This window comes from Mustela erminea, chromosome 13 (genome assembly GCF_009829155.1).
Source record: "Mustela erminea isolate mMusErm1 chromosome 13, mMusErm1.Pri, whole genome shotgun sequence".
In the NCBI taxonomy this organism is placed as follows: domain Eukaryota; kingdom Metazoa; phylum Chordata; class Mammalia; order Carnivora; family Mustelidae; genus Mustela; species Mustela erminea.
The window spans coordinates 92,400,360-92,426,418 of NC_045626.1; the positions used below are offsets into that span (position 1 = coordinate 92,400,360).

Below are 26,059 nucleotides of genomic sequence, written 5' to 3' on the forward strand. Positions count from 1 at the left end.
CAGCCGCTACCCCGGGGGACCTGTTGGGGCTGGGAGCACTGTGGAAGACCGTCTGCGACCTTGCACGACAGGGCCGTGTGCAGCGAATGAGGGTCTGGGCTGGAGTATCAACAGCCCTCTTCCTGGGGGCCATCCGCAGCTGCACGGTGAGGGCATGGGGCACCCCAGCCTCAGCAACTCCTCACCCGACGGATGACAAGGCTCAAGAGATTAGCGGGGCTCTAGCAGAGGTCCCCACAGCCCAAGTGCTATGCTCTGAGCCCCCATGCTAGACGGTCTCCCGCATTACTCCACGGGCTGGTCCCTCCAGTCTGTAGTCCAGGAGCCCTCTGGCCAAGGAACCACATGACAAGGGACCCCAGGTCAGAAACCGCATCAAAGTACTGACAGCACTGACAGGCCACCTGAGAGTCCCGACTGAGCATAAGTTCACGTTCCAAATTGCCGAGCGCGGAAGGAGCACCCCATGACCCCCATGACCGAGAGCAGACTCTGGAGGAGGAGGCCCTGAGAGACAGAGAGAGCACATCTCCTAGAGCAAACGCGGGAAAACGAGCATGAATAAAAACACTAGAGACCAAAACTCTAAAACAAAAGAGACCAGTTTAAAAAAAAAAAGCAGCACATCAGAAAAAAAAACCCCAACAGAGCCTTCAGAAATGGAAATATGGTCCTAAAAGAAGTCACTGCAGGGGAGCCTGGACAGCTCAGTGGGTTAAAGCCTCTGCCTTTGGCTCAGGTCATGATCTCAGGGTCCTGGGATCGAGTCCTGCATCGGGCTCTCTGCACAGCAGGGAGCCTGCTTCTCTTCCTCTCTCTCTGCCTGCCTCTCTGCCTATTGTGATCTCTCTCTGTCAAATAAATAATAAAATCTTTAAAAAAAAAAAAAAGAAGTCACTGCAATGATGTAAGGCTAGCGCGAACAGGCTCCTGATGGGCACGAATTCTCATCCACTCCCCAAAATGTAACACTGAGTTAAATCAGAGCACAGACAGGGACTTAACTTAGTTCATTCCGCACAAAACATACACAACACCAAGGAACACAACCCCCAAATTTGAGAACGAGCATATCCACAAGTTAATCTAATAACTCAGCAAACCTCTGTGAAGGACCAGGTAACAAATACTTTAGGTTTTGTGGCGACACATTCTGTCACATGTTCTTCTGTGTGTGTGTGTGTGTGTGCGTGTGTGCGCACGCGTGCGTGTGTGTATGTATACACAGCATCTTAAAAACCATAAAAACCGTTCTTGGGCTGCTGGCTGCATGGGTGTCGTGGGCCACAGTTTGCCCACCGCTGCTTTAGTCCGTCAGGAGTGAACGAAACACAGCTAAACAGACACAAGACTAGCCAGGAGAGTAGCCCCCTTTTTTATGAAATATGTTAAATCTGATAGTCATATGAGAAAAATCACTTGAATGCAAAATTGCCCTTAGTATTAAAAAGCTCTTTAAAGCCCTCCAAAGGGGCACCTGGGTGGCTCAGTTGGTTAAGCAACGGCATTATCTGCAGTTGGTGGACGAGGCCACCTGCTTGGGGCACGAACCTGGAGTCCCAGGATTGAGTCCTGCATCGGACTCCCTGCTTGGCAGAAAGTCTGCTTCTCCCTCCGGCCTCTCCCCTCCCATGCTCGCTCTCTCTCAAATAAATAAATAAAATCTTTAAAAAAAATAATAACAAAAATACAAAAATAGAACTAAAACCCTCCAAAGAAGCCAAGACAAAAAACACACCAGAAACTGTAAGAAGCCATGACTAAAAGGAGCATTACCTATTGTACAGGACAGGACGTACTAGAAGCATTAATACCTTCTGTTCCTAACTGAATTCTAGGCAAATGAATCATGAGGAGAACAGTCCCTCCATCTGCCACTCTGAAATGCTAACCGTGAGGGAGAAGGAAGAGGCAGCGTTCCCAGAGGACACGCCCCACGCCACCATGACCCCAGCTGGAACCTCCCGTCCGCATCATGGGGACAGGATGGTCCCTTAGAAACAAAGCGATAAGCCTGTTACCCTTCTCCTAAGGACCCCGGGCTGCCCTTTAGAACATTCTGGAGACAGCGCGTGAGCCACACTCCCCATCCTCCAGGAGCCCGGAGCCCGGAGGCCTCTGCTCAGCACACCCTGGTTTCATTCACGTTGCCCCTTCTCCAACTTCAAAGTGGTGTCCGTTCCTTCCGAGGAACAGACATCGGGATTCGGGCCTGGATGCGCCTCACAGGTCATCCTCTGAGAGCTCCCGAGGCATACGGCAGCCGGAGCGGACAACAGCTACACGGCACTTCCCAGCTGGGAGACGGCGCAAACACATTCTCATTTGAATTTTGCCTAATGAGTCTGGTACGAGATGTTTCTTGAGATCAATCCTAAAACTGGTAGAAACTCCAAACCACGAGTCGCTCAACAAGTCACAGTGCTGAGCAGGGCCAAACAGCCACGCCGGCGGGACCTGCAGGCCTGGGGCACGCCGTCGGTGGTGCTTTCTAGGCGTTACGTGAGGGGAGTTACATTTGCTGTGTTCTACTCTGTCCCTGTAGGAACGGACTCAGCACTTTGAAAGTGTCTTCAACAACAAAACATAAAAACCAATGGCTCCCCGCTGCCTACAAAGTAAAGTCCAAACGATCTGGGCTCCCGCCCCAGCCCTGCCCCCTGGCCCAAACCCGCCCAGCACAATGTTCCAAGAATCAGGTCGCGAGCCCTCCGCCTCCTGGTGACACTCTCCTACCTCCCTGGGTTGGAGACCACCCACGACCACCACACTGTCCTGTCCCTCCCCCAAGCAGACCCACACCTGTGTCCTCCCTCTCAGGGATCAAGTACCAGCACCCAGCAGGGATGCACCAAACACACTACAGAAAGAAGCCAGTCTCCCAGGCAGGGCACGTGATGACGGCTTCTCCCGGCCCCGTGGAGCGTTACCTCTTGGAAGTTGGTGACCTCCTCCATGGGCACCTTTTCCTCTTCCTCGATGGCATGACGCATGGTCTTCTCCACCCGCTGCAGCAGGAAGTCAAAGGCAGCAGGATTCTAGCACAACGACCGAGGACACGAGTGAGACGGGACATGCCGTCGCACCAACCAGTCTACCTCAGGCAGGACAGGACACCACAGGGAACACCCCAGAGGAGCTGAGCGCCTGCCCTGCAGCGCCTCTGTCAAGGGCAGGCCAAACAGAGGAGGTCTGATGAAGGGCCACCGAGGAGGAGAGCGGTCAGGGTTGGCTGCAGCCCTCGCCACTTCTGGGCCCCACCAAGCATTCGGCGGGAAGACCAGGGAGGGGCTCACCATCCTGAACCGGCAGGGGATGTCGCTGCGAAACACGCCTGACTCGAGGGCCTCCACGTGGCCACCCACATAGGTCTCGGCATCTAGCACGTGACCGTCATCCGTCAGCTTGTTGAACTCCTGCTCCTGCTTGTTGGGGAAGATGATGTTGGCGTGGAAGGCTTGCACCATCAATAAGGCCTCACACAGCGTCCCGGAGCCCTTCCGCAGCACCTACGGGGGGAACCAGGCTTCAGACCACAGCCGCATCCACACCAGCGGCTGGGCGCCAGCGCCCTCGGGCAGCGTGCGGAGAACGGCTCACGGGGCCACGAGAGGCACTGACCTCGTCGGGCTCCATGGGGATAATGGTGCAGAGGGCGAATATAAAGGGATGGACGTACTTCATGTACAGGTAGTACGTGGCCACCGCGTCTGACACGGAGTACGTGGCCAGAGTCTGAGGAGAGAACATCAGAGAGTAAGAGCCACGAGGAGCCCCGGAGGCCCCGCGGCAAGCGCAAGGGGGCACAGTGAGGAGACGCACGTGCCTGGGGCTGCTCGGTGGCCATCCGGCACATGTCCTCGGGGTCCAGCTCCACGGGGTCATAGCCCAGCTTGGCTTTGGCAGCCGCCTTGAGGTTGTGGCTGCCCACAGGAAGGTAACTGTCCCGCTTCACCCACCTGAGAACCAGAACGAGAGCCAAGTCAGAGAGGGCTCGGAGACGAAGCCCAAGAACCGGGAGGGGGGCAAAGCTGGACGCACCCCAGACAGTCCTAACGGCGCCCCAAAGATCTCCTCCGAGACCCCACAGGGAGCACACCCCCACGAAGCCTTTCTCCCGGATCCGGTCAACCTCGCAGACGAGCCCACAAAGGTGAGGAAAGGCGAGCGCCGGCCCGCCAAGCCCCACGGCCTCCCCTCCTCCCTGACGGAGAAAGACAAAAGGTGAGCGGGCGGGAACCCGCACCCGCGGGAACCCGCACCCGCGGCCTCCCTCCGGCCCTCCAGCTCGTCCTGTGGCTGCTTCTACTTTGCGCTGCTCTCCCCTCCCTCAGACCCTATTTCCGAGCTCCTATTCTCTCCTTCCACGTGGAAACTAGAAGCCCCCTGTGCCCCTCGCCCCGGGCCCGTCTCCATGTCCGCCCGTCAACGCAGTCCCATGGCCAACAGTGTCCCTGGCAGCCACAGCCCCTCGTGACTGCAACTAGCCTCAGCTCCCTCAGCCTCTGCACTCCTCACTCCTGCCACCCTCCTCCCCAGAAATGCCCGTCACCTCGCAGTACTGCCACCTCCTCTGAGAGCCGCCACCTGTCCTTTTACCTCTGTCGCCCTGCCCCATGTGAAGGGGTTCCCAGGCCTGCTGCTACCTGGAAGCTGAGCCCTGCTCCCCCAGAGGCCCACCCCAAACCCTGTGCCTCATGTGCCCCTGCCCCCCATTCATGGATCCCCCAATCCTGCCCTCATTACGACTCAGCCTACCCACTGCAACCCACGCACCAAGACGCCAGGGCTGCAGAGAAAACAGACCAAGTGTGTCAATGGCTCCCCAGAACTCACCTCCCCACAGGGTACAGGAGGCCCACAAGACCGCCTTTCTCTCCTGCCTTCCCTCTCAGCACTCGGGAGCCCCTTGAACGCCTCTCTCCAGGCTGGACACCCCTGGTGCAGCACCCCCACCTTTGTGGAGGGCTCCCACAGCACCAAGGCCTCACCCACCTGGCCTTTCTGCTCTGGCTTCCCCACCACGTCTGACGCTAACGTGGTTGTTGGTAGAAGGAATAACGAGCCCACGTAAAAGACAGCACATCCCCAGACCCAGCCAGAGCCGCACCCACCGTCCCAAAGGCAGTGGGAGCTACTTCTCAGAAGCCGCCCTCCTCCGTCAAAAGGAGGGGGACAGGGCCAGTACGTGCAAGAAGGAGCTCCGGACCCCCGTCCCACAAAGCCCTCCTGCAGCAGCGCAGCGAGCTGCCGGGCCTACCTGAGACAGTCCATGTGGATGCACTGGGACGCCTTGTACTCCCCCTGGCTGTCCTTCTGGAACCCGATCTCCTGGTACATGTTCAGTCCGTGGACCGCTGCTCTGGCCTCCACAAACGGCCTAGGGATGAGGGCAGACAGACGGGCACGTGGGCAGTCATCCTCTAGTTCCCTCAGAGACAGGAGACTGCCCCCAGCAGACCCCAAGCGGACCCAGGAACCCCCACACCCACTTCTCCTCAAACAGTGCACGGTGCTTCTCGGGCCGCCAAGCAGGCCCTCTTACCCCTCCCTCCTCTCCCACTTTCTTCCCATCTCGACTGCTTGTAACTGAGCACATTTACACCGCCGTGCAACACCCCCTCCCAAACACATTTTAGTGACCCACAAGCAAGACGTCACACTTACCAGTCAAAAAAGTCCCCGTTGTAGGTGACCATGATGGTGGGTTTGGTCTCCTGGACATGTTCAAACCATCTCTGGAGTAGATGAACCTAAATCCAATGATTCTCGGCTGTCAGAGGATTGCTGCTTCTCTTCGAGCCGTTACCTAACACCCCTCCTGAAGGTCAGGAAGCTGTCACCGTGTCATTCCCGCAGCCGCCCCTGCCTCCAGTGTGGACGGGGACCCCACTAAACACCCTGTGCGGGCGCCACCACGCAGGCTACGTGCGCACCGAGTCTGCCTCCTCCTGTTTCACCCCAGATACCCGCAGTTTCCCGAAGGACACCTCTTTTTTCCCTTTAAAGATGTTATTTTCCCACAAAATAAAACTGAGAACTAGAGAGAGAACACGAATGGGGGAGACAGAGGAGAAGCAGGCTCCCACCTCACTGGGAGCCCGATGCAGGGCTCGACCCCCAGACCCTGGGATCACGATCTGAGCCGAAGGCAGACGCGTAACGACTGAGCCCCCCAGGCGACCCACCAAGGGCACCTCTTTACCTCATCAGGTTCATTGAAGACACAAAAAGGTCCTTCATACTCTGGTTTGGGGGTGAACTCGAAATCTTCAACATCTTCTGAAACGATCTCCCTGTTGGTGATGAGGTAGCCCTGGGAAGTGCGTGAGCCATCGGCACGAGTTAGGACACATAAAGCCAAAACACACCTCTCCACTCTTGGCCCAGAAGCTCCTGCTGCCGGAATCTGCAGCAACGGGAAGTCACCCCGGCTCCCCCAAGAAGAGCCCTGAGTGTCTCAAGCTTCTGTTGGAAGGACCATGGCTTGTTTGTTCACTTTCCAGGACTCGACTCACTAATTTTTCACCCAAAATATATGAAGCACAGGGGATGCTGCTCTGATTTAGGGACTAGACAAGGTTCCTGCTCCTGTGAAACGTACATCCCGAAAGGTACCACTTACCTGACCATCAATCATATATGAAATCATCATAATCTGGTCAGTCTCAGCATCGGGAAACTTGAGGGGCAGTTTGGTGGTCTCAATGTCAAATGCCAAAACCACAGGGTCCTGCAGGGACACAATGTCTCATTAAATTGGACAGAAAGCAAGCCAAGCTCTAGAGATCCCAAACGTCTTCCCAACACCTGCCACCTCCACCCCCGCCTCCAGCTGCTAAAGGAGTCCCGCTGCCCCAGGGAAAGGTTCCAGAAGAAGGAAGAAGTGAGACCAGGATTCTGGGGTTGACTGAGCTGTATCAAGAATGCCACGATTCACTGCTGGTACAAAAACTTAAACACATACAAGTGGTTAGAGCATGAGAGGAAAATCCTAGGATTATAGAACACCTGAGTCTCGACATGCGTGAAAATGCATGACCTTGTTTTGACCTTTGGGACAACCCAGAGAGGGCTTCGTGGTAGAGATGACATCTCTGTTTTGGATATGAGCAAAGAGCAATGCAGAATCGCCCAAGAACACAGAGCCATCCCTGAACCAAGGCCTTCCGGTCGTGAATCCATTTTCAACACACCACTTTGCTCTCAGCAGCCCAAAATGGAAGTCAGCACTTTCCCTCAAATGTTCAGATCCAGCCCAGCTCAAACACGGACATCACATGGGGATACATAAGCACAGGGTGAAAATCATGCTTGGTCAGAAACAGGTGTCTGTGGGGCTCAGTCGTTAAGCGTCTGCCTTTGGCTCAGGTCCTGATCCCAGGGTAACCGGGACGGAGCCCCGCATCGGGCTTCCTGTTCCACGGGAAGCCTGCTTCTCCCTCTCCCTCTCCCCCTGCTTGTGTTCCCTCTCTCACTGTGTCTCTGTCAAATAAATAAATAAAATCTTAAAAAAAAGAAAAAAAGAAAAAGACCAAAAAAAATTTTTTCCTACATTTTTAAGAAAGTATCTAAGGGAAAGAAGAAAACAAATCTCTGCATCAAATTCATCCTTAAGCACTGAATGAAATCTCTCCAGAAACAAGTGGAAAACCAGGACGGAGGAAATGCAGCAGTACTCACAGGTCGTTCAACAAGGTCATCTCGTCGGGTGATTTCCACGGGAAAGGCACTTCCTCGGTATCTGACATTGTACCAGTGAGCCTGCGGGATGGGGAGCACGTTAAGAAAAAGCTCTGCGTCTGTCCCGGGAGGTGTACCTGTATGTACAGTAAATCTGTATGGATTTATCCTTCCAGGGTCACTGCCCGACTGTCCGGCTGCCCAAAAGGCACGGCCCACTCACCACGTGGATCTTCAGGTCAATGGAGAGGCGGATGTGGTAGGGCACGTCATACTCCCGCATGTCTACAATGTTGTCCCACTGGTCGGTGACCTTCTTGGAGGCTTCCTCTTCATCAATAACCACACTGCTCCCTTGCAGGACACTGCAAAACAGAGAAGGCCAGCTCACTCAACTACACTCTGCTTGGGGCTGGAACAGGAGGGAAGACCACAGCCCGTGTGGAGTAGACACAGAAGGTAAATCGAGGCGGCAGCGTGCCCACAGGCTCTTCTTAAGAGAATGACCTCGGATGACACCTTCCTATAAGCAGCAGACCAGATAGGAAATTTCATGCACACTTAGGGCATGTATTTTATAGGATATAAGATAAAGATTTTAAAAATTGGGGTGCCTGGGTGGCTCAGTGGGTTAAAGCCTCTGCCTTTGGCTCAGGTCATGATCCCCGTATCCTGGTATCAAGTCCCACATCGGGCTCTCTGCTCAGCGGGGAGCCTACTTCCTCATCTCTCTCTGCCTGCCTCTCTGCCTGCTTGTGATCTCTGTCCGTCAAATAAATAAATAAAATCTTAAAAAAAAAAAAAAAAACTGGGGCGCCTGGGTAGCTCAGTCATTAAGCGTCTGCCTTTGGCTCAGGTCAGAATCACAGGGTGCTGGGATTGAGTCCCGCATTGGGCTACCCTCCCTGCTCAGTGGTAAGTCAGCTTTGGATTCTCTTTCCCCCTGCCCCTCCCCCTGCTCAAACTCACTCTCTCTCTCTCAAATAAACAAATCTTAAAAAAAAGGGGGGAGGGAGTGGGTGTCATTGGGAATCCAAAATGTCTTTACTATTATAGCAACTCAACGTTGGAGCCACAACTCCACCCCTCTGTAAAAAAAGAGGTACAGCTAAAATACAACCCAGGAGACCAACTTTTATTGAACACAAATGCACCACGTAAGAAATTCTACCCAGGCTGGGACACCTGGGTGGCTTGGCTGAGGGTTTGCCTCTTGATTTTGGCTCAGGCGATGATCTCAAGATGGTGAGACTGATCCCCAGGTTGGGCCCTGTGTTGGGTGTGGAGTCTCCTTAGAATTCTCTCTCCTCTTCACCCTCTGTCCCTTCCCTCCCCGCACACTCTCTTGCTCATTCTCCAAAAAATAAAATAGATAAATAAATATAAATAAACTAAAAATTTTTTAAAAAGAAATTCTACCTAATTGCTTGCAAGTGTTTCTACAATGAACAGAGCGGATCCTCAATGTAACTTTGTTGCTAGTTTTCCTGCTTCCCATCCATCTCTCAACTTAGCAGGAATGGGCAACAGTCCTGAGGGCCGCCTGGCTGCCCTGCTTGCGAGAAGGCCCACCTGGAGAGCATGGCCGTGTAGGCGTCACCGGCGTGGCCCTGCTCCCGGTTCTTCTTCACAGCAGGGGAGATGTCCTTCCTCACTCTGACAAGATCCTCCACGGTGTTGAAGGACAGCTTAACGTAATTCCGCTTCAAACCGACCAAGTGATTTGGCTACAAAGTGTAAGATTGTGCTCATGAGTTCAAGAGGAAAAGGACTTTATTGGGGTAAGAAAATAAGGGGACAACAACTCAAAGGCTGAGCAGAAAAGTTGGCAAGTCCAAAGCATCTTGCCCAATTCTGCATGTGCACAATTAAACCACTACCATTCTCCAAGGACATACGGACAGTCACCAAGCCCCATCATCCGTATACCACCCCACAGGTGCTAAACCTGACCTCTTCCCAGCTCTACCCCAGAGGCAGGACAGACCAGCCTCATTCACCCTGAAGCGTCCAGGTGATACTCACCAAGTCCAGGTCCTCCTTGGGAACAGTCTCTATTTTAGCAATTTTTCCCTGAAACTTCTTGGAGAGAAAAGACGAAACTTCTCGTTCACAACCCTAAATCGAGATCAGAATGCAAGGACTTCCTATCAGTAAGATCTATTGTCTTCCTCGCCCGTTTCTCCAGAGCCCTCTCTACTTTCAGGCCTGAAATCCCCCCCATAAAATGAAGCACCGGCCGTGTGGCCTAATTCTACGCAGGGGGCTTACCTTCCTGGTCGCAATGTAGAAATACGGCTTGTAGGGCAAGGCCACCTGTGAGAGCCGCCAACCCATGTGGGGGCGATGAGAAAGAAGAAAGAAAAGTGAGACGGGCTGTTTGCCGCTGTACCCACAAGTCTCTTACAAGATGACACGGTCCAGAATCAGCAGGTGCACGGACGGCAAGGGCAGAGTCTGAGACACAAAACTACCCCTCTTTCAGTCCTTCCAAGCTGGTTCTCTTATGACATCTCAGACGGGGACCCATGTGGCTCCAAGGGGCCCATGTCTCCAGAGGCTTCGGGCAGCTGCACACCAGAAGCCTCTCAACCCCTCTCCTCCTAGAACACCTGCCATTCTGGACCCAGCTACATCTCATCACTGAGTGGGTCTTAGGTTCTCGGGGTTCAAGCCCTTACCTTAAATCTGCTCCCGTCATCTTGAATAAAGTAGTAATCCACTGCACTGACTAAGCGCTTGTCTTCATCTAAAATCTCAGTCTACGAGAGAATCAGTGAACACGGGCACAAAGTCATCCTCGAGGCAGCACAAGAACCCTCTTGCTCCTGCTCTTCGGGAGCCTGAGCACAGAAACAAACTCCTTCTCCGCCCCCACATAAACACTCCCCGTCCACGAGAGCCGCATCGCAGCACCTGCCAAGCGAGGATTTCTCGCAATCTCTCCCTCATTCTTGATAACTGTTTATGGGTTAACGGGGAACCCCCTCAGCCTTGTTTGCCCAGTAGCCTCTTTACAGGCCGGTGATGCTGAAGAAGAAAGAAGGCGAGCTCCCCTCCATCCCACCGCCACCTGCGCCGCCCACTCTTCCAAGGCCTAAGCCACGAGGAGGGCGCCGCTGCCCAGGGGCTTACAGGGTGCATGTTGATAAGCCAGCCTGTCTTCTCGCCGGGCTCCTTGAGTCTCTCAAAGCCAAACCGCAAATCCATCTTATCCGTCCACTGGCTGCGCTCCAGGCGCTTAAGTGCCGAGACGGAGGAAGAGGGGCCATCGTCCCTGAATGAAAGGAGGAGGGAAATCCTGTCTTCACGGATCATGACTCACTCCTGCAACCTCAGTGCACCCGGCGTAAGCACTTTGGATGCAACAGTCGATGCACCCCTGAAATACCTCGTATTTGACAAAAGCGGCTCATCAAAGTAACAATAGTCACTGGAAACATGACTGGAGCAGGAACCTCAAAACCCGCTCAACTCTGTAACCAGAACACTAAGAAAACAAGCACCAAGGCTAGATGCTGCTGCCTCAGGGGATATTAAAAACACATAGGGGCGCCTGGGTGGCTCAGTCAGCTCAGTGCCTGACTTGATCTTGGCTCAGGTCATGATCTCAGGGTCATAAAACTGAGTCTCTCTCCCCCCTCCCTCTGTCCCCTTCCTAGGCATTTATCCCGGAGGAAAGAAAACTCTTTCATACAAAAACTCATGTGTGGGGGCACCTGGGTGGCTCAGTGGGTTAAAGCCTCTGTGTTCGGCTCAGGTCATGGTCTCAGGGTCCTGGGATCGAGTCCCACATCGGGCTCCCTGCTCCACTGGAAGCCTGTTTCCTTTCCTCTCTCTGCCTGCATGTTATCTCTGTCAAATAAATAAATAAAATCTTAAAAAAAAAAAAAAAAAAACCTCATGTGTGAACATTCATACCACTTCACTCATTATAGCCAAAACATGGAAACAACCGAAACATTACCTACGGATAAATAATAATTAACTTAGGGTATATCCATCCCATGGGAGACTACCCGTCAACAAAACAGAAGAAATTTATTGATTCATGCAGGAACTTGGATGGATCTCAAGGAAATTATGCTGAGTGGAAAAAGCCAACCTGACTTTTTATAATTTGACTTACAATCTGACTTACGTAGAGTTCTTGAAATAAAATCAGAGGTGGAGGCTAGACTAGCGGCTGCCCTGGATGAGGAAGAGGGAGGAAGGAAGGCGGCTGCGGCTCTGAAAGGGTAGCATGAGGGAGCCTGGGGACAGAACGGTCCCGTGTCTTGACGGGGGTGGTCACAGACACACAACGTGCACAGAACTAAATACACTCGCATACATAACCGCGTGTCCATGCATCGCTGGAACAGCCATTTCCTGCTTGTGACCTAGTATTCTAGTGCCCAAGACATTACCACCGGGGGAAACTGGCTGACGCGTGGATGGGATCTCTCAGTAATTTCCTTTTTTTTCTTTTTTTAAGATACTATTTATGTATTTGACAGCAGGAGCGGGGGGAGCAGCAAGGGGAGAGGGAGAAGCAGACTCCCGCTGAGCAGGGAGCCTGGGCTCTGCCCCAAGACCCTGCGATCACGACCTGAGCTCAAGGCAGATGCTTAAGGGACTGCGCCACCGGCACGTCCTCTCTGTGATGTCTTACAACTGCAGGAGAATCCACAACTAACTGCAAACAAAAAGCTTCCTGTGTGTGTTCACTGACTTTAAAGGGACAGTTCTCCAGTGCATCATCGGTGTTTCCGGGCCAGGAAACTGACGCGTCCCACACGAGACGTTCACGCGTCTGGCAACAACGAAACCGCAAAGCTGGCGGGGGGTGGGGGTGGGGGGCGAGAACGTTGCTGACCGGTCTGGACTGGACGCTAGCTCTGCAGCAAAACACGCAGCGAGGAATCGCGCGCGGGAGGCGCACACGGGGTCGTCTGCAGGCGGTGCGGACGCCGCCAACCGCGCCCGCGGGACCGATTAACGACCGACACGACCGGGAAATGTCCGCTCCTGCCGCTACGAGGGGCGCGTCCGCAGCGCACACACGATCCGAAAGAGACGACTTGACCCACCGCTCTGACCTGTCTCGGTTCACCGAGCGCGAGCCCAGGACGCGCACTGACGCCTGTCCCCGCCCCGGCCGGGCGCCCAGCTCCAAGCCCACCCGCCCCGCACCGGGGTCGGTCGCACTCACACACCTGCCAGTCACCGCGCAGCCCCCGGGGTCGGCCGCGCGGGTCGTCCGGGCGCAAGCCCACCGCCCCGTTCCCCCCACCGCCCCCGCACGGCCCCGCGGGCTGCCCCGCGCACACCGGCCCGTCCCCGCACGGCCCCGGGCCCGACCCCGACCCCGCGCGAGCCGGGAGCGAGAGGAGGCGACGAGCGCGCGCCGTGGCAGCCGCGAGGCCGGTCTCCCCCGCGCCCCGGTCTGCAGGCACCGAGGGCCGGCTCGGTCAGCTCCGGCTTCCGCAGAGCCGTCTGCCCTCGGAGCGCGGCCAGCCGGGGAGCGCAGGAGGACGGCGGCGGGGAGGCGGCCTGCGGAGGACCGCGCCGCGGCCGCGCGCCAGGAGCTCCGCACAAGGCAGGCCGCCCGCCCCCGCCGCCCCCCGCCGCCCCCGCCGCCCCCCGCCGAGCCCCCGCGCCCCCGCCGCCCCCGCCGCCCCTCACCGGCTGGCCTCGCCGTCCGGGCCCGGCTCCGCGCGCCGCCGCCCGCTGTTCCTCAGAACCATCGCGCCGCCGCCGCCGCTCTCCCGGAGAAATTTGGCGCGCTCCCACCAACTCTCGCGAGAGAGCGACGCGCCCGCCGCCCAATCCGGAGGCTCGCCGCGCCCCGCCCCGCCCCGCCCCGCCCCGCCCCGCCGAGCGCCTATCGCCGCGGGCGCCCGGGGGGAGGTGGCCGGATAGGGACTCGGGGAAAAGTGTGCGGACGCGCGCGCGGCGCACGGCGGGGTCTGCCCCGGGCCGCGATGCGGGCCGCGGCGGGGCGGGAAATGGGAGGCCGTCCCCGCGCCCGGGCGGACCCGAGGCCCGGGCGGGGGCCAGGGCGGCCGCGGAGCCGGGGAGACGATGGCGCCGGCTGCGTCCAAGCTGCGGGCCCGGGAGGGGCTCGGGGCGCTGCCGCAGCGGGCGCTCGCCCAGTACCTGCGCCTCCTGCGCCTCTACCCGGTGCTCACCAAGGCAGCCACCAGGTCTGCGCGGAGCGGCCGCGGAGGGGGTCCTCGGGCGGGGGGCGGCCGGGAGCTCGGCCGGCCTCGGGGACGCAGCCCCGGAGACGCGCTGCCTGCGAAAGGCGAGACCCCGCGTGCCCCCCAAAGCCCCGCACTGGCCGGAGAGCTCCGCGTAGGCGGGTTTGTGCGTTTGGTTCTGACAGGTCATTGCCAGGGAGCCCGACCAAAGGAACGCACCGAACGAGGGGGTCAGGCCCTGCCCTGGAGGTCCTCTCCTAAAGGTGCGTGGGAGCGGGCCGCAGGTCCACGTCCGGCCCGCCCGCGCCCTTGGCACCTGCGCTCGTTCCAAGGTCAGAGGCGTCAGGTCCGCGCCTGCAGCGGCACCGGCGGCCCGGGCGGGGTGGCAGGTGTTCGCATTCCTTGTCTTGCAGCTTTGCATTTGGGCGAAAGGTGACCATAGCCGCCCCCATCCGGGTCTGCTGGTTCGTTGCACCCTCTGATTTGGGATTTTAAACTTTATGGGAGACATCGCTCTCCTTCGTTAGCTTTAATTAGTTAATTTTATAAGTTCGTCCCCTCTTATTAAATGCAGTCTTTCATAAACATGGACAGCATGCTTTCGGGGTGTCGAGCAAGTAAGTGGGTAGGCAAGGCCTCTACCCTCCGGGCTTTCTATTCTAGTGAGAAATAGACAGGAAGTACAGAGGTCCGAAGGAAGGGAATGGGCCGTGCAGGAAGGGGAAGGGAAAGCTCTCTGGCCGGAGGTACCCAGTGCGAAGGTCCTGAGGAAAGAACAAGCTAACAATGGAGCAGTGGAAAGTCTCTGTTGCTGCAAAAAATGAACAGTGAGGAAGGGACCAGATGAGGAGGAGGTAGCCAAGGATCATATGAAGGTCCTTAAAGACATACAAAGAGTTTTGGATTTCTTAGCACACAGAGCTTATCAGAAGGTATTGGAGTAACTGGGCTCAACTCCACCTTTCTACTGAAATTTGTGTTGCGGTGGTTGTAGGTTTACATGCCCTGGTAAGGAATAATACAGGGAGATCCCTTGTACACTTTGCCCAGTCTCCCCCACTGGTAACATTTTGTAACACTGCTGTGCAGCATCACACCCAGGACACTGGCATGGGTGCAGAGTGTGTGTGTGTGTGTATGTGTGTGTGAGAGAGAGAGTGAAGTTCTACGTCTCCACTCTTTGATGTAGGGCTTGTACAGTGGGGCTGCTTTAGAAGGGAGCCATTCCCCCCCACCCCCCGGTCCCACGCTGCTGTCAGCTCAGCCGTGCTGATTACATGCAGGAACGGCCACCCTCCTGCTGCTTGCTCCTGTTCTCTGATTACATTTCTGTCCACAGTGGCATTTTGTCAGCACTTGGGAACTTCCTGGCCCAGATGATTGAGAAGAAGCGGGAAAAAGAAAACTGCTCTCAAAAGCTAGATGTCAGTGGGCCTCTCAGATATGCCGTTTATGGGTGAGTTCCACCACGGGGCTGGTCTACCCAGTAGCAGACTAATTGGAACAAAGCAAGGGTACCAAGACCAAGTTTCTGAAATGATCTAATTTGGAGACATAATTTTTTTTTAAAGATTTTATTCATTTATTTGACAGACAGAGATCACAAGTAGACAGGGAGGCAGGCAGAGAGAGAGGAGGAAGCAGGCTTCCTGCCGAGCAGAGAGCCTGATGTGGGGCTCGATCCCAGGACTCTGGGATCATGACCTGAGCTGAAGGCAGAGCCTTTAACCCACTGAGCCACCCAGATGCCCCATGGAGATATAATTTTTAAAATGCATTGAAATAGCATGGGAAAAAATCAGAACGCTGGATAATGTGAACTTGTGTTAGGGTGTTCGTTCTGAATTGCTCGGGGGGTGGGGGTGTGCGGCAGTTTTCATTGGGCTGAGAATCTGAGGGCAGATAACTCACCTGAAACTCAGTTAGCTTTCGACACAGAGACAGGAAAGAGGAAAACAGATGCAAGTATGGCCAGCTACTTCCATTATTTTCGTAGTCTTAAGCATGCAGGAAATAAATACTTAGGCATCCTGAAAAGTGTCCAGTTTCTGAACCACTTGGAATTGCAAAGAGCACAGAGATTCAGGAGTTTTACCAGTCAAGTCTTCCTCGAGTTCTCTGGCCAATGGTAGTGTTGATATAGATGGATTATTTTGAAGTCTTTTGCATCAAGAGTCATTTTGTCAATTTAAACTTCACAAATATCACTTTGTGCTTATAAGCATATTGGTTGCAGTCATCACAACGTTTCCATAATGCAGTTAAAGCCAGTCGCCCTGGAGGGAAGGAATGCGTCCAAACTCCCTGGGCGGCATTACTCATTCACAGTTTCCATCTGCCAGACTTCAGTTCCCTCTTAAGGCCCCTGGCTAGCTCAGTCTCTTGGTCTCGGGGTCCTGAGTTCAAGCGCCACCCCGAGTGGAGAGAGCCCCGAACAAAGAATAAATTAAGAGTCTGTTCCCTCTCCTAAGGAGCCCTGCTCTGCACTACGTAACCTATGGCAGGATGGGAAGCAATGACTGAGAACCACTTGTGTAAGGACTTCCAGTGTCAGAATTGGGCAGACCCGTAGGTCCCTGCCCATCTTTTTAGTGCTGATTCCTACAGAGCTACAGGTCTGTTGTACCAGTAGCCGCAGTGCCTGGGTTCAGTTCTGTCCCAGGTACCCTCCCTTTGGGAATGCAAAGCAGCAGTACTAACCAGCCCGCGTACAACACCAGGACTCCCTCTTACTGACGGCCCAGGCGGGTTGGAGGAGAAGCTCTGACACCAAGGATGCATCCTCTTACTATCCCTGAGCACCCTGTCTGAGCCAGGCCACGTGCAGTGATTAGACAGGCACGGTCCTGTCCTGTAACATTTATCTCTGTCTGGCAGAGAGGGCACCATTTTTTTTTAAAGATTTTATTTATTTATTTGACAGATCACAAGCAGTCAGAAAGGCAGGCAGAGAGAGAGAAGGGAGGAAGCAGGCTCCCTGCTCAGCAGGGAGCCCGATGTGGGGCCCTATCCCAGGACCCTGGGATCATGACCTATGCCAAAGGCAGAGGCTTTAACCCACTGAGCCACCCAGGCGCCCCAAGAGGGCACCATTTGATGTAACAAGAGAGATCATGACACGTAGTGACACAGACTCTGAAGACAATGAAACAGGACCTGGACTGGAGAGTGGCTGGGATGGTGGTGGGTTCTTGTCCCGAACAATCATGGACCAAGTCTCCCAGCTGACAGTGTTGGAAAGGAGGTGGCCACATGGAAACTGACGGGAGATCCAAGGCAGGTCTATCAAAGACAAAAAAAAAAAAAAAAGGAATGCTTGAAACAGAGTCAAATCCCCTGTTTTTTAGAAGGACCGCACAGACCAGACCTGTGTGGTCAGTGATGGGCGACTCCAGGGAGGCGGGGTTTAGGACCTGGGATTTGGGGGTGAAGCTGGACCCAAGAAGGGCACAGCCAGAGAATGGCAGTCCTGCTCACCCCCACCATGGGGCCTCAGGTTCTTCTTCACAGGGCCCCTGAGTCACTTCTTCTACCTCTTCATGGAGCACTGGATCCCTTCCGAGGTCCCCTTGGCTGGGGTCAAGAGGCTCCTCCTGGACCGGCTCCTCTTTGCACCGGCCTTCCTCTTGTTGTTCTTCCTCATCATGAGCTTCCTGGAGGTTGGTCTCTGCCGTAGCTTTGTTTGGCACAGCGGTCCTTTGCCTGGCGTCCGGGGGTGGAAATCGGAGGGTCCGTGACCTTGTCAGTACACTCCAGTGACTCCAGTGAAATCCCTCACTTCCCTTTATGAACGTCAGACACAAATGCCGGCTGCACTGGCAGCGTCTGCTGGTCCCCAGTAAGAAGTCACAAATATCTCAATATCACGCATCATTTGTTCCAGACGGAATAGCTTTTATGTGTCGTCACTCCTACCTGCCTTCAGGTCTTGTCCCTGAATGTGTCGATACGGAAGCACATCTACTCCTCTATCCTAAGGTTCTCTTCCTGAGTATTCTGAAAGGTGTATTTCCGTGTAGTTGGTGCCTTGGTAATCCCATACATTCTGTTTCATACAGACGGGATTCTGAGAAGGGGGTCTATGGAATTCATGAAACAAGTTCCAGACCCCGGACGGTATTACAGAACCCTGTGCAAACTCAGTGCCTCAACATCGGAAGTGCTCTGAGGAGGTTAAATGTCAGCATAGATTTAAAACATCACAGCCCACCACATGAGCGGTGTGCTCACACGGAGTCACCAGGCAGGTCTGTGGTTCTGCCCAGCCCAGTCCCTTCCTGGTTCACTAGCTCCCCCTGCCCCGCCCCCCTTACCTTCTCCTGCAGGTTTTATTGTAAAGCAGCATCTTGAGTTCTTGTTCCTGAGGCAAACACCCCTTGTGGTCTAAAGTGTTGCTGGGGGAAGCAGGGAAGATGCTTCCGCTTAACTGCTTAGTAGTGAGTCCCTGAGAGTAAAAAGAGGTGTTTATTCTTCCAAATATAAAAGGAATATATGTTCATTAAAAGACCAAAACCCTGAATGCATAGGTCAAATGGGACCAAAGTATGTGAAGTACACAGCACATAAATGACATGTGGGACCACATCGTACCACACAGACTACAGATGCTTCTGCATCTCCATTTTTTTTTTAAATTTGAATATAGTCGATGCACAATGGTATGTTAGTTTCAGCTCTAGGGTGCGGTGACTCAGCTTCTCTGCCCACTGTGTCACCACACGAGTCACCACACGACTCGAATGACAGTATCATGGGCTCTATTCCCTACGCTGTCCCAACGTCCAGCTTTTCTCTGATCATAGATCCCACGTGTTGACCGCACGGCGTTCCCCCACATGCCTGTCCCTTTCGTGTAAGGATTCCTGTTTGGTTCAATCCTAGCATTGTCCAAAGAGGCTGTCCTTGCTTGTTCTCCTGCAAAGCTCCAGGAGATACAAACCGCTGACGTTCGCTGACTGCTCCTTGCAAGCTCTGCAGTGAGTACTTTGTGCCATTTGAGCTGCAAGTAGAGGCCATTTTGCAGAAGCTCAGGCCCACGGCTTAAGATCCCATAATTTGCCAGCCCGTGAGTCCAGTCAGACCCAGGCTTTGTGACCCCAAGTGCCCAACCCTCGCGGCTTTGTTTCCCCACATTCTTGATGACCATGAATGTATTTTTCTTTTAAATAGCTTGCAATTTGCTACATAAAAAATAATGTATACATATTTATTAATGAGGTTGAACATCTTTTTATATGTTTAGAGTATTTCTTCTATGAACTGCTTAATTTCTATCAGTGTTTGCTTTTTTTCTCACTGATTGTATATTTGTATATATTAAAGAAATTAATCGCTTGTCAAATACAGACTGCAGAAGTTTTTCCCATTTTTTAGGTTTTTGTATTTTACTGAAGACAAAGTTAAACATTTGAAGTTAGATAAAGTTTATTTATATTTATATATAGATAAAGTATATTTATAAAGTGTTTCTCCATATAGGAGTTTAAAAAGTTTATGTATCCAAATCTGTCATTTTTTTTTCCTTTGTGGGCTTCCTTCAAGGAAGATACTGGGAATGTTCTCCTTTACTTTCTTCTTTTATGATTTCCTTATGTACCTTTTGACAAACACAAAGATAATAGAAATACTCTATACCTTTCTCTAGTATTCTTATTTTTTTGTTTATGTGTGGAAGATCTACTTTTGTCTTGTTTCTTTTCACTTAAATAGCGAATTGTCTTGTCACCGTTTATGGAACAGTCCCCTGTGCTCTGACACCTCCCCTTCATCGCGCTCTCATCCCCGAACGTGCAGGCCGTCCTCTGCACTCTGGTCTTTTGCCAGATTCTATTAGTTTCCATTGTATGTCTTTCCCTTTTTAGCTTCTAATTACCATCATCTCATAGTATTTTTTTTTTCAAATCTTCAGTGTTTTAGGCCTCTCCTTGCTATTCTTCTCTGAGATGGCTATTCTTGGGCATTTATCTTCTCAGATGACATTTAGAATCAATTTATTGGGGTTCATTTTTTCAAAAAGCTTCAAGTTTTGCTTGAAAATGCATCCATTTTGGGAAGAACTGAAAGCCCAGGCATGAATGGCAGTTCTGGTGCCCTCGGGCAAGAGCACGAATCCCGGCGTTCAGTCACTGGTACAGGTGAGGAAGGCCCACGAGGGCCGCGGACGCAGGGTACGCAGGTGGGCTGCCTCACTGGTGCTGACTCCCCAGCCGGAGTTGGCTCCTTAGAGCTGCAGCGCTAAGCAGGCCCACAGGTGTGCTGTCTGCATAGCAATGGAACATAATCCAGTTTTAAAACCCATCGCGTTAGGGTTGGGGCCCTCCAGACCTTGGCACCCCAGCTTCAGTTCTGAGCGCTGTGGCAGTTGCTCACCATCCACATTCCCCTCCTTTCCAGGGGAAAGACGCAGCTGCGGTCGCTGTCCAGATAAGGAGACGCTTCTGGCCAGCGCTGCGCATGAACTGGCAAGTCTGGACCCCCGCGCAGTTTGTCAACATCAACTACGTCCCTTTGCAGGTGAGGGCCAGCTGGCAGCATGCAGAACCAGAGGGGGCCTCACCTTCCACCAGCTTTGTTTTAGCTTGGAATGGCCAGGGGCTTTCTCTCTGCCCAGAAGCAGTAGCAGTTCTGGATTTGGGCACATGAAGCAGGTGTCCACACCTCATCCATTGCACCCAGAAATGTTTCTGCAAAGCCCCCCAGTCCGGGAACACCGTGAGTTTTCCAAGCGTTCAGTATTGCCAGGGCCTGGCCTTGCAGGTCACAGTCGCAGGTGCACACAGGTGCCAAGCAGGATGTGCAGGGGAGGCAAGGGCAGCCTCGTGCGGTGACGGCAGACATGCTCGAGCAGCAGGCAGAGAGTGGGACCTGCCGTGGGGCAGTCTTTGGGATGCCACGCAGATGGGATTCAGCACTTCTGGGCAGCTGGGGGGGTGCACTCTGAGGTGGCCTGCTGAAACTGCCCCATGCCCCCCTGCCCACTTCCTGCACTAAGCAATGTGGGAGCCTGGAGGGGCTCTAAGCTGCAGGAACAGCTCACCAAGGCAAGGCTGAAGGATCCCGCCCTCGGGCACTGCCTTTACACAGCAAAGACAGCTCTTGTGCGTCCAGCCCCAGGACGAGACCCAGGGCTGGAGATATGCTAGAAGGACTCAGCACATCTCTACACTCCTGGCCTAGGTTTTTTACAGCTTCAAAACAATATACAACTGGATCTTAGGAATCCATGCTGGCTTTGTGTGCTCCCGCCCTCCCATGAGGGTCACACACAGCAGGCTCTTGCCAAAAGAGCTTTGGTACCACCAAAATGCGGCAATGTGGACGCCACATTTCCCCTGGGAAGCCCTGAAAAGACACAGCACCTAGGGGTTTGGGGGAGGGCTGGTCACGTAGGCACCCTCTGCCTGGCGCTTATCAGAATTCCAGACTCCCAAGGAGAGCAAGTGCTCGCCGTGAGCCATGTTGTTTTAGCAAGCAGTCCAGGCCTAGGAGCCATTGTTAGCAGTTGGGGAAAGGTGGGGAACCTTCAGGAACTCTAAGTACCCAGGCTCCAAGCAAGAGCAAGCCTCTCAAACAGGCCTTTCCAATGACTGCAACCTTAAGCTTTTTTTGCCCACCATTTAAGTAACCTACTCGTTTTCACCCCTACTCTAGAGGAGAGACCTGGGCAGAATTCCCTTGAGCAGCAGCTCCACCGGAAGGGTGGGAAGAGGGAGGGAGGTGCAGGCTGGGTGGTCGGGGACGGACGGACGGATGGAAGGACGGACACACACACACACACACACACACGCACGCACGCGCACACACACACGCAGGCACGCTCGCTATGAGAATCAGTTTCACTGGTTTTAACAGTGATCTTATCAGTGACCTTCCCAAGAGTAGTTCCAGTGGCTCCCTGAGGGCTAAAGCCAGACGGCTGTGATTCGAGAAGTGGATGAAGCAGAAACCCTAAGTCTGCAAAATTCTCTAAGACGTCGGTGAAGAGGTGGGGAGAAGTGATGGGCGAGGACTTCGAAGCTAGGCCAGACGCTACCCTAAAGGGGGGTCGTGGGATTCGGGCAGAAGCAGAGAGGTGCTTTAGACGGAAGCCCTTCCTTACGAAGACAGGAGAGAGGGGCCTATTCACTGGGGACTCCCGTCTACACCTGCTTTCCTCCGCGAGGGGCAGAGGGCAGGGCGGGGCCAGACGGAGGGGAGAGGAGGTAGGAAGGGTTTGAGGGGAGTAAAGACAGGGTAGACTTGTAGAGAATGACAGAGGGAGCTGACCGGAGATCCTCATGTGCGCGGGCACAGGGCCGCAGCAAAGCGGGGAGGTGTGGGTTTTCCGGGGAGTACAACTAAGGAGCCACAGGGGAAGGCAACAAAGGCTATGGGCCATGGACTCTAAGGTATACAGACAAGGAAGCAAAGACATGGAAAGGCAGAATGGCTGAGGACATGAAGGGATCTCTGGATGGGAGAGTGGGAGAGCCTGGCAAATGGGGCCCTTCTGGGCAGCCCTGGGACAGAAAGCTGGGAGGCTGTGATTAGTTTCCAGGTTAGGTGGTTGCAGGTGAGTGCTTAAGGGCCAGGGGAGTTTATTAAGCATTTACCGAGCACCTACTGTATGCCCTGCTGCTCTAAACTCTGGGGATACCGTGACTAACAAGGTAGAACATGGAGCTTTCATGGAGCTTGTACATCAGGGAGGCTCACTGACTAAAGTAATTCAGGCGGGAGTATGTCTGCCAGAACATGGAAGCAGGGTCACGGCCTGGGCTGGCGGGGCGTCACCGACGGGCTGAGGGAAGCCACCACATGTCCAGTCCTGGGGTGAGCAGCTGAGCCAGGAGCTGGTGCTCAGCGGACAGGGGGCAGTCCCGTCTGCTTTCTCTGCCAGCCTATAATGTCCCCAGGCACCAACTGTCCTGCTCACCCCTCTAGCACCGTGCTTTGTGTGAAGTGAAGGCTTAGTGGATGCGGCAGTGGGTGGACGGACGGACCAACAAATGAGCTTTGTCCTGGGGTGGACAGAGTAAATAGAGGTAAATACAGTCAGGGCCTCACTGTGGCCTGTGTTCTCTTGGCAGTTCCGAGTGCTTTTTGCCAACCTGGTGTCTCTGTTCTGGTACATGTACCTGGCCTCTCTGGGGAAGTGAAGCTGACCCCAGCGAGCACAGACACACTGCCCACGTGCGTCTAGGGACCCACCTGCCTAGCGCGAGGGAGCAGAAGAGACAACCAGTCCGGACTTGATCTGACTCCCGATCAGTGACAGAAGACGGAGAAGCAGAAATCTTTTCATGTAAGAATCTTGTGCTTTAAAAAGGCAGAAACTATCTTCAGGTGATGCTGCCTTAGTCATAAAATACAGTAGTGCTGACTTCCCTTGTCACCTTGAATCGAATTAGGATGACAATAAACTAAAATGCACCTTTTTCCGTGGTGATTTTAACTTTTCAGAACAATTGTGTCACTTTGGTAGAAATGGGGAGCCAGAGGGCTGCCCTGACTTTTTCACTTTAAAAAAAATTGTGGTAAAACCTCTAATACTATTGCTTGCCTACATGGAGACATTGGAAAGGGGCCCTTCTAGAGCAGGACGTCACCCTGACGTTCGGAGGCTGTGAGGAGCATATACCACCCTTTCCCCTGACTTTTCTCTGCTTATTGCTCTTCCGTTAACCCTCCTCCTCACCTTTTCTCACACTCCGTATCCTGTCCTTCTCTCATGGACACAATAGCCTTGGATCTTAATATTCTATTTTAAAATTTCTTTTATGTCCCATATGCTGTTTCTGTTTCCTCAGGGTTCATGGTTGTTTTTTGTTTTGTTTTGTTTTTTTCCATTTGTTTTGCTTTCTTTTTCCCAATCAGGATTTCCCCAAAAGTCTGCTGATTATACATCGTCCTTTAAGAGTCAGAGTGACCAGGCAGTACTCTCACCGTGGACTGACCGAGCAGGGACCCGGTTTTGTCCGAGATCACCCATTTTCAGTACTGAGGCCTTTTTCTCTTAGAATTCCCCAGAGAGGAATTCTTTAATTTCTTGCCCAGGGGAAGGGTCGTGGTTAGAGTGGAGGGCTGTGTAAGTCTAGTGGCCAGCGTTCTTGCAGCTAAACTGAAGGAAAGGGTTAGCGGTCCCGTTAGCACGTGAACTTCATCACGTCTGAGTAATCTCAGCTCTACTACTGCACCACAGTCTCAGCCGTCCGGTGTCCAAGTCCAGAGTCCTTCTGGTTTAAATCCTCTGGAATGCAAGTCATCTTCCATGACGGAGGTGAGGTATTCACCTGAAGACACAGGTGATGGAGGGGTCTAGAGGACAGCCTCTTACAGGTTTTTCAATGGGTCCTTCTTTGTTCAACCCCACACCCTTCCTCAGAGGTGGGGCTACTGCGTGTAACTCCCAGATTTTTCAAACTCACTGGACTAACTAAGCTTACTTCTTGGTTTCCTACAACGCTGGCAACTGATATTCCATGTTCTCAGATCTAAAATGACCTGATTTCCAGCTTTCTAAATTTGTCAACTCATCTTTTTGTTTCTCCTTATGGACTTACCTTTTTTTTCCTTTCTTTTAAAATCTTTTTATGGGGCACCTGTGTGGCTCAGTGGGTTAAGTGTCTAACTCTTGATTTCACCTCAGGTCTTCATCTTAGGGTCGTGAGTTCAAGCCCCTGTGTTGGGCTCCATGCTAGGTGTGGAGCCTACTTGAAAAAAAAAATCTTTTTACTATCATTTTAGTAAGCAACCTTCTGGAGGAAGCCGGCAAAAATGTATGGGTTCAAGACACCATGTTTAAACAGAGATCAGAGTACTTCCGTATAACAGATTCGTTCTCCAAAATCCAGAGATTTTTAAAAATATAAGTCACATGGGGCGCCTGGGTGGCTCAGTGGGTTAAGCCGCTGCCTTCGGCTCAGGTCATGATCTCAGGGTCCTGGGATCGAGTCCCGCATCGGGCTCTCTGCTCGTCAGGGAGCCTGCTTCCCTCTCTCTCTCTCTCTGCCTGCCTCTCCATCTACTTGTGATCTCTGTCTGTCAAATAAATAAATAAAATCTTAAAAAAAAAAAAAAAAAAAAAAATAAGTCACATCATGTCAACTCCTAGCTGAAAAACCTACAGAGGTGACCCAGCAGTTCCATTTCTGGGTGTATACCCCCCAAAACTGAAAGGGACTTGAGGAGGTATTTGCGCACTTATGTTCATAGCATTATTCCCAGCAGCCAAAGGTGGAAGCAACCCAAGTGTCCACTGACGGATGAACCGATCAACGAAATGTGTTGTATCCATAAAACGGAATATTACTCCGCCTTAAAAATGAAATTCTGACATACACTACGTGATGAACTTTGAGGACACTCTAAGTGAAATAAGCCAGTCCCCAAAGGACAAATACTGTGTGATTCTGCTGACATGAGGTCCCCAGAATGGTCAGATTCATACAGACAGAAAAGGGAATGGTGGATGCCAGAGGCCATGCCAGAGGCTGGGGCAGGCCCTGAGGGGTCCGTGTTTAACAGGGACAGAGTCACTGTGGGAAGGTGAGAAGGTTCTAGAGATGGTGGTGGTGGTGGTTACACAACAGTGTGAACGTACTTACTGCCACAGAACTGTGTGCTTAAAGCTGGTTAGGACGGGGCGCCCGGGGTGTCTGCTTCCAGGTCAGGTCAGGATCCCAGGGTTCTCCGATGGAGCCCCGCGTCGGGCCGTCTGCTCAGCGGGGAGCCTGCCTCTCTCTCTCTGCCCGCCGCTCTGCCTACTTGTGATCTGTCTGTCAAATAAGTACATAAATAAATAAAATCTTTGAAAATAAATAATAAACAAGTTAATTCACTAAATAATTTTAAAGCAAAGCGAAGCAGTTAAGACCGTAAGTTTTGCCGGATGTTTTACCTCAGGTAAAGGGCCGCGCGGCGGCTTCTCAGTGCCGTCACCTAGCACCGTCCGTTCCAGCCCGCGCCGTCTCCCTCCCGCCGGCTCCCGCGCCGCACGGCGGCCCCGACCCCCCAGGACCTCACGCACCCCGCGGCAGGCTCGCACCAAGCACGCGCACTCCCGCCCCAGGGCGTGGTCACACGCACTCCCCGCGGCTCGCTCTCTCACACGCGCGCGCCGTGACCGCGGCTCTCTCCCGCACACGCCCCGTGACACACACGCACGCGGCCCACACCCCGTCGCTCTCTCACACACACGCACACAGGTCCCC

At 53.5% G+C, this 26,059-nt stretch overlaps 2 protein-coding genes across 4 annotated transcripts in view; one reads left to right on the top strand and one right to left on the bottom strand.

The window, feature by feature from the left end:
- The window catches only part of POLE (DNA polymerase epsilon, catalytic subunit), a 46,235-nt gene extending 32,784 nt beyond the window's left edge, over positions 1 to 13,451 (bottom strand). For all 3 annotated transcript variants that reach the window (XM_032310264.1, XM_032310263.1, XM_032310265.1), the window contains exons 1-16: positions 13,351 to 13,451; positions 10,819 to 10,960; positions 10,365 to 10,445; positions 9,955 to 9,999; positions 9,709 to 9,801; positions 9,256 to 9,410; positions 7,907 to 8,048; positions 7,684 to 7,764; positions 6,626 to 6,733; positions 6,206 to 6,316; positions 5,668 to 5,753; positions 5,261 to 5,380; positions 3,827 to 3,959; positions 3,622 to 3,735; positions 3,297 to 3,509; positions 2,931 to 3,038 (exon numbers count right to left, since the gene is read on the bottom strand). In XM_032310264.1, the coding sequence (XP_032166155.1) occupies positions 2,931 to 3,038; positions 3,297 to 3,509; positions 3,622 to 3,735; positions 3,827 to 3,959; positions 5,261 to 5,380; positions 5,668 to 5,753; positions 6,206 to 6,316; positions 6,626 to 6,733; positions 7,684 to 7,764; positions 7,907 to 8,048; positions 9,256 to 9,410; positions 9,709 to 9,801; positions 9,955 to 9,999; positions 10,365 to 10,445; positions 10,819 to 10,960; positions 13,351 to 13,412 (1,794 nt within the window). In that variant the 5' untranslated portion in view covers positions 13,413 to 13,451. The remainder of the gene's footprint in view (positions 1 to 2,930; positions 3,039 to 3,296; positions 3,510 to 3,621; positions 3,736 to 3,826; positions 3,960 to 5,260; positions 5,381 to 5,667; positions 5,754 to 6,205; positions 6,317 to 6,625; positions 6,734 to 7,683; positions 7,765 to 7,906; positions 8,049 to 9,255; positions 9,411 to 9,708; positions 9,802 to 9,954; positions 10,000 to 10,364; positions 10,446 to 10,818; positions 10,961 to 13,350) is intronic.
- Positions 13,452 to 13,584: 133 nt separating this feature from the next.
- Positions 13,585 to 23,284, top strand: PXMP2 (peroxisomal membrane protein 2). The gene is made up of 5 exons (XM_032310892.1): positions 13,585 to 13,871; positions 15,208 to 15,324; positions 17,365 to 17,527; positions 20,262 to 20,381; positions 22,937 to 23,284. Exons 1-5 carry the CDS (start codon positions 13,750 to 13,752, stop codon positions 23,003 to 23,005), a joined length of 591 nt encoding a protein of 196 aa, XP_032166783.1. The 5' UTR covers positions 13,585 to 13,749; the 3' UTR covers positions 23,006 to 23,284.
- Positions 23,285 to 26,059: the final 2,775 nt, after the last annotated feature.

Bases quoted from the DNA above. Each gene is read 5' to 3' on its own strand.
- PXMP2 (XM_032310892.1), top strand. From the start codon at position 13,750: ATGGCGCCGGCTGCGTCCAAGCTGCGGGCCCGGGAGGGGCTCGGGGCG. The intron at 15,325-17,364 runs GTGAGTTCCACC...ATGGGGCCTCAG, and splicing joins CTCAGATATGCCGTTTATGG to GTTCTTCTTCACAGGGCCCC. The intron at 20,382-22,936 runs GTGAGGGCCAGC...TTCTCTTGGCAG, and splicing joins TCAACTACGTCCCTTTGCAG to TTCCGAGTGCTTTTTGCCAA.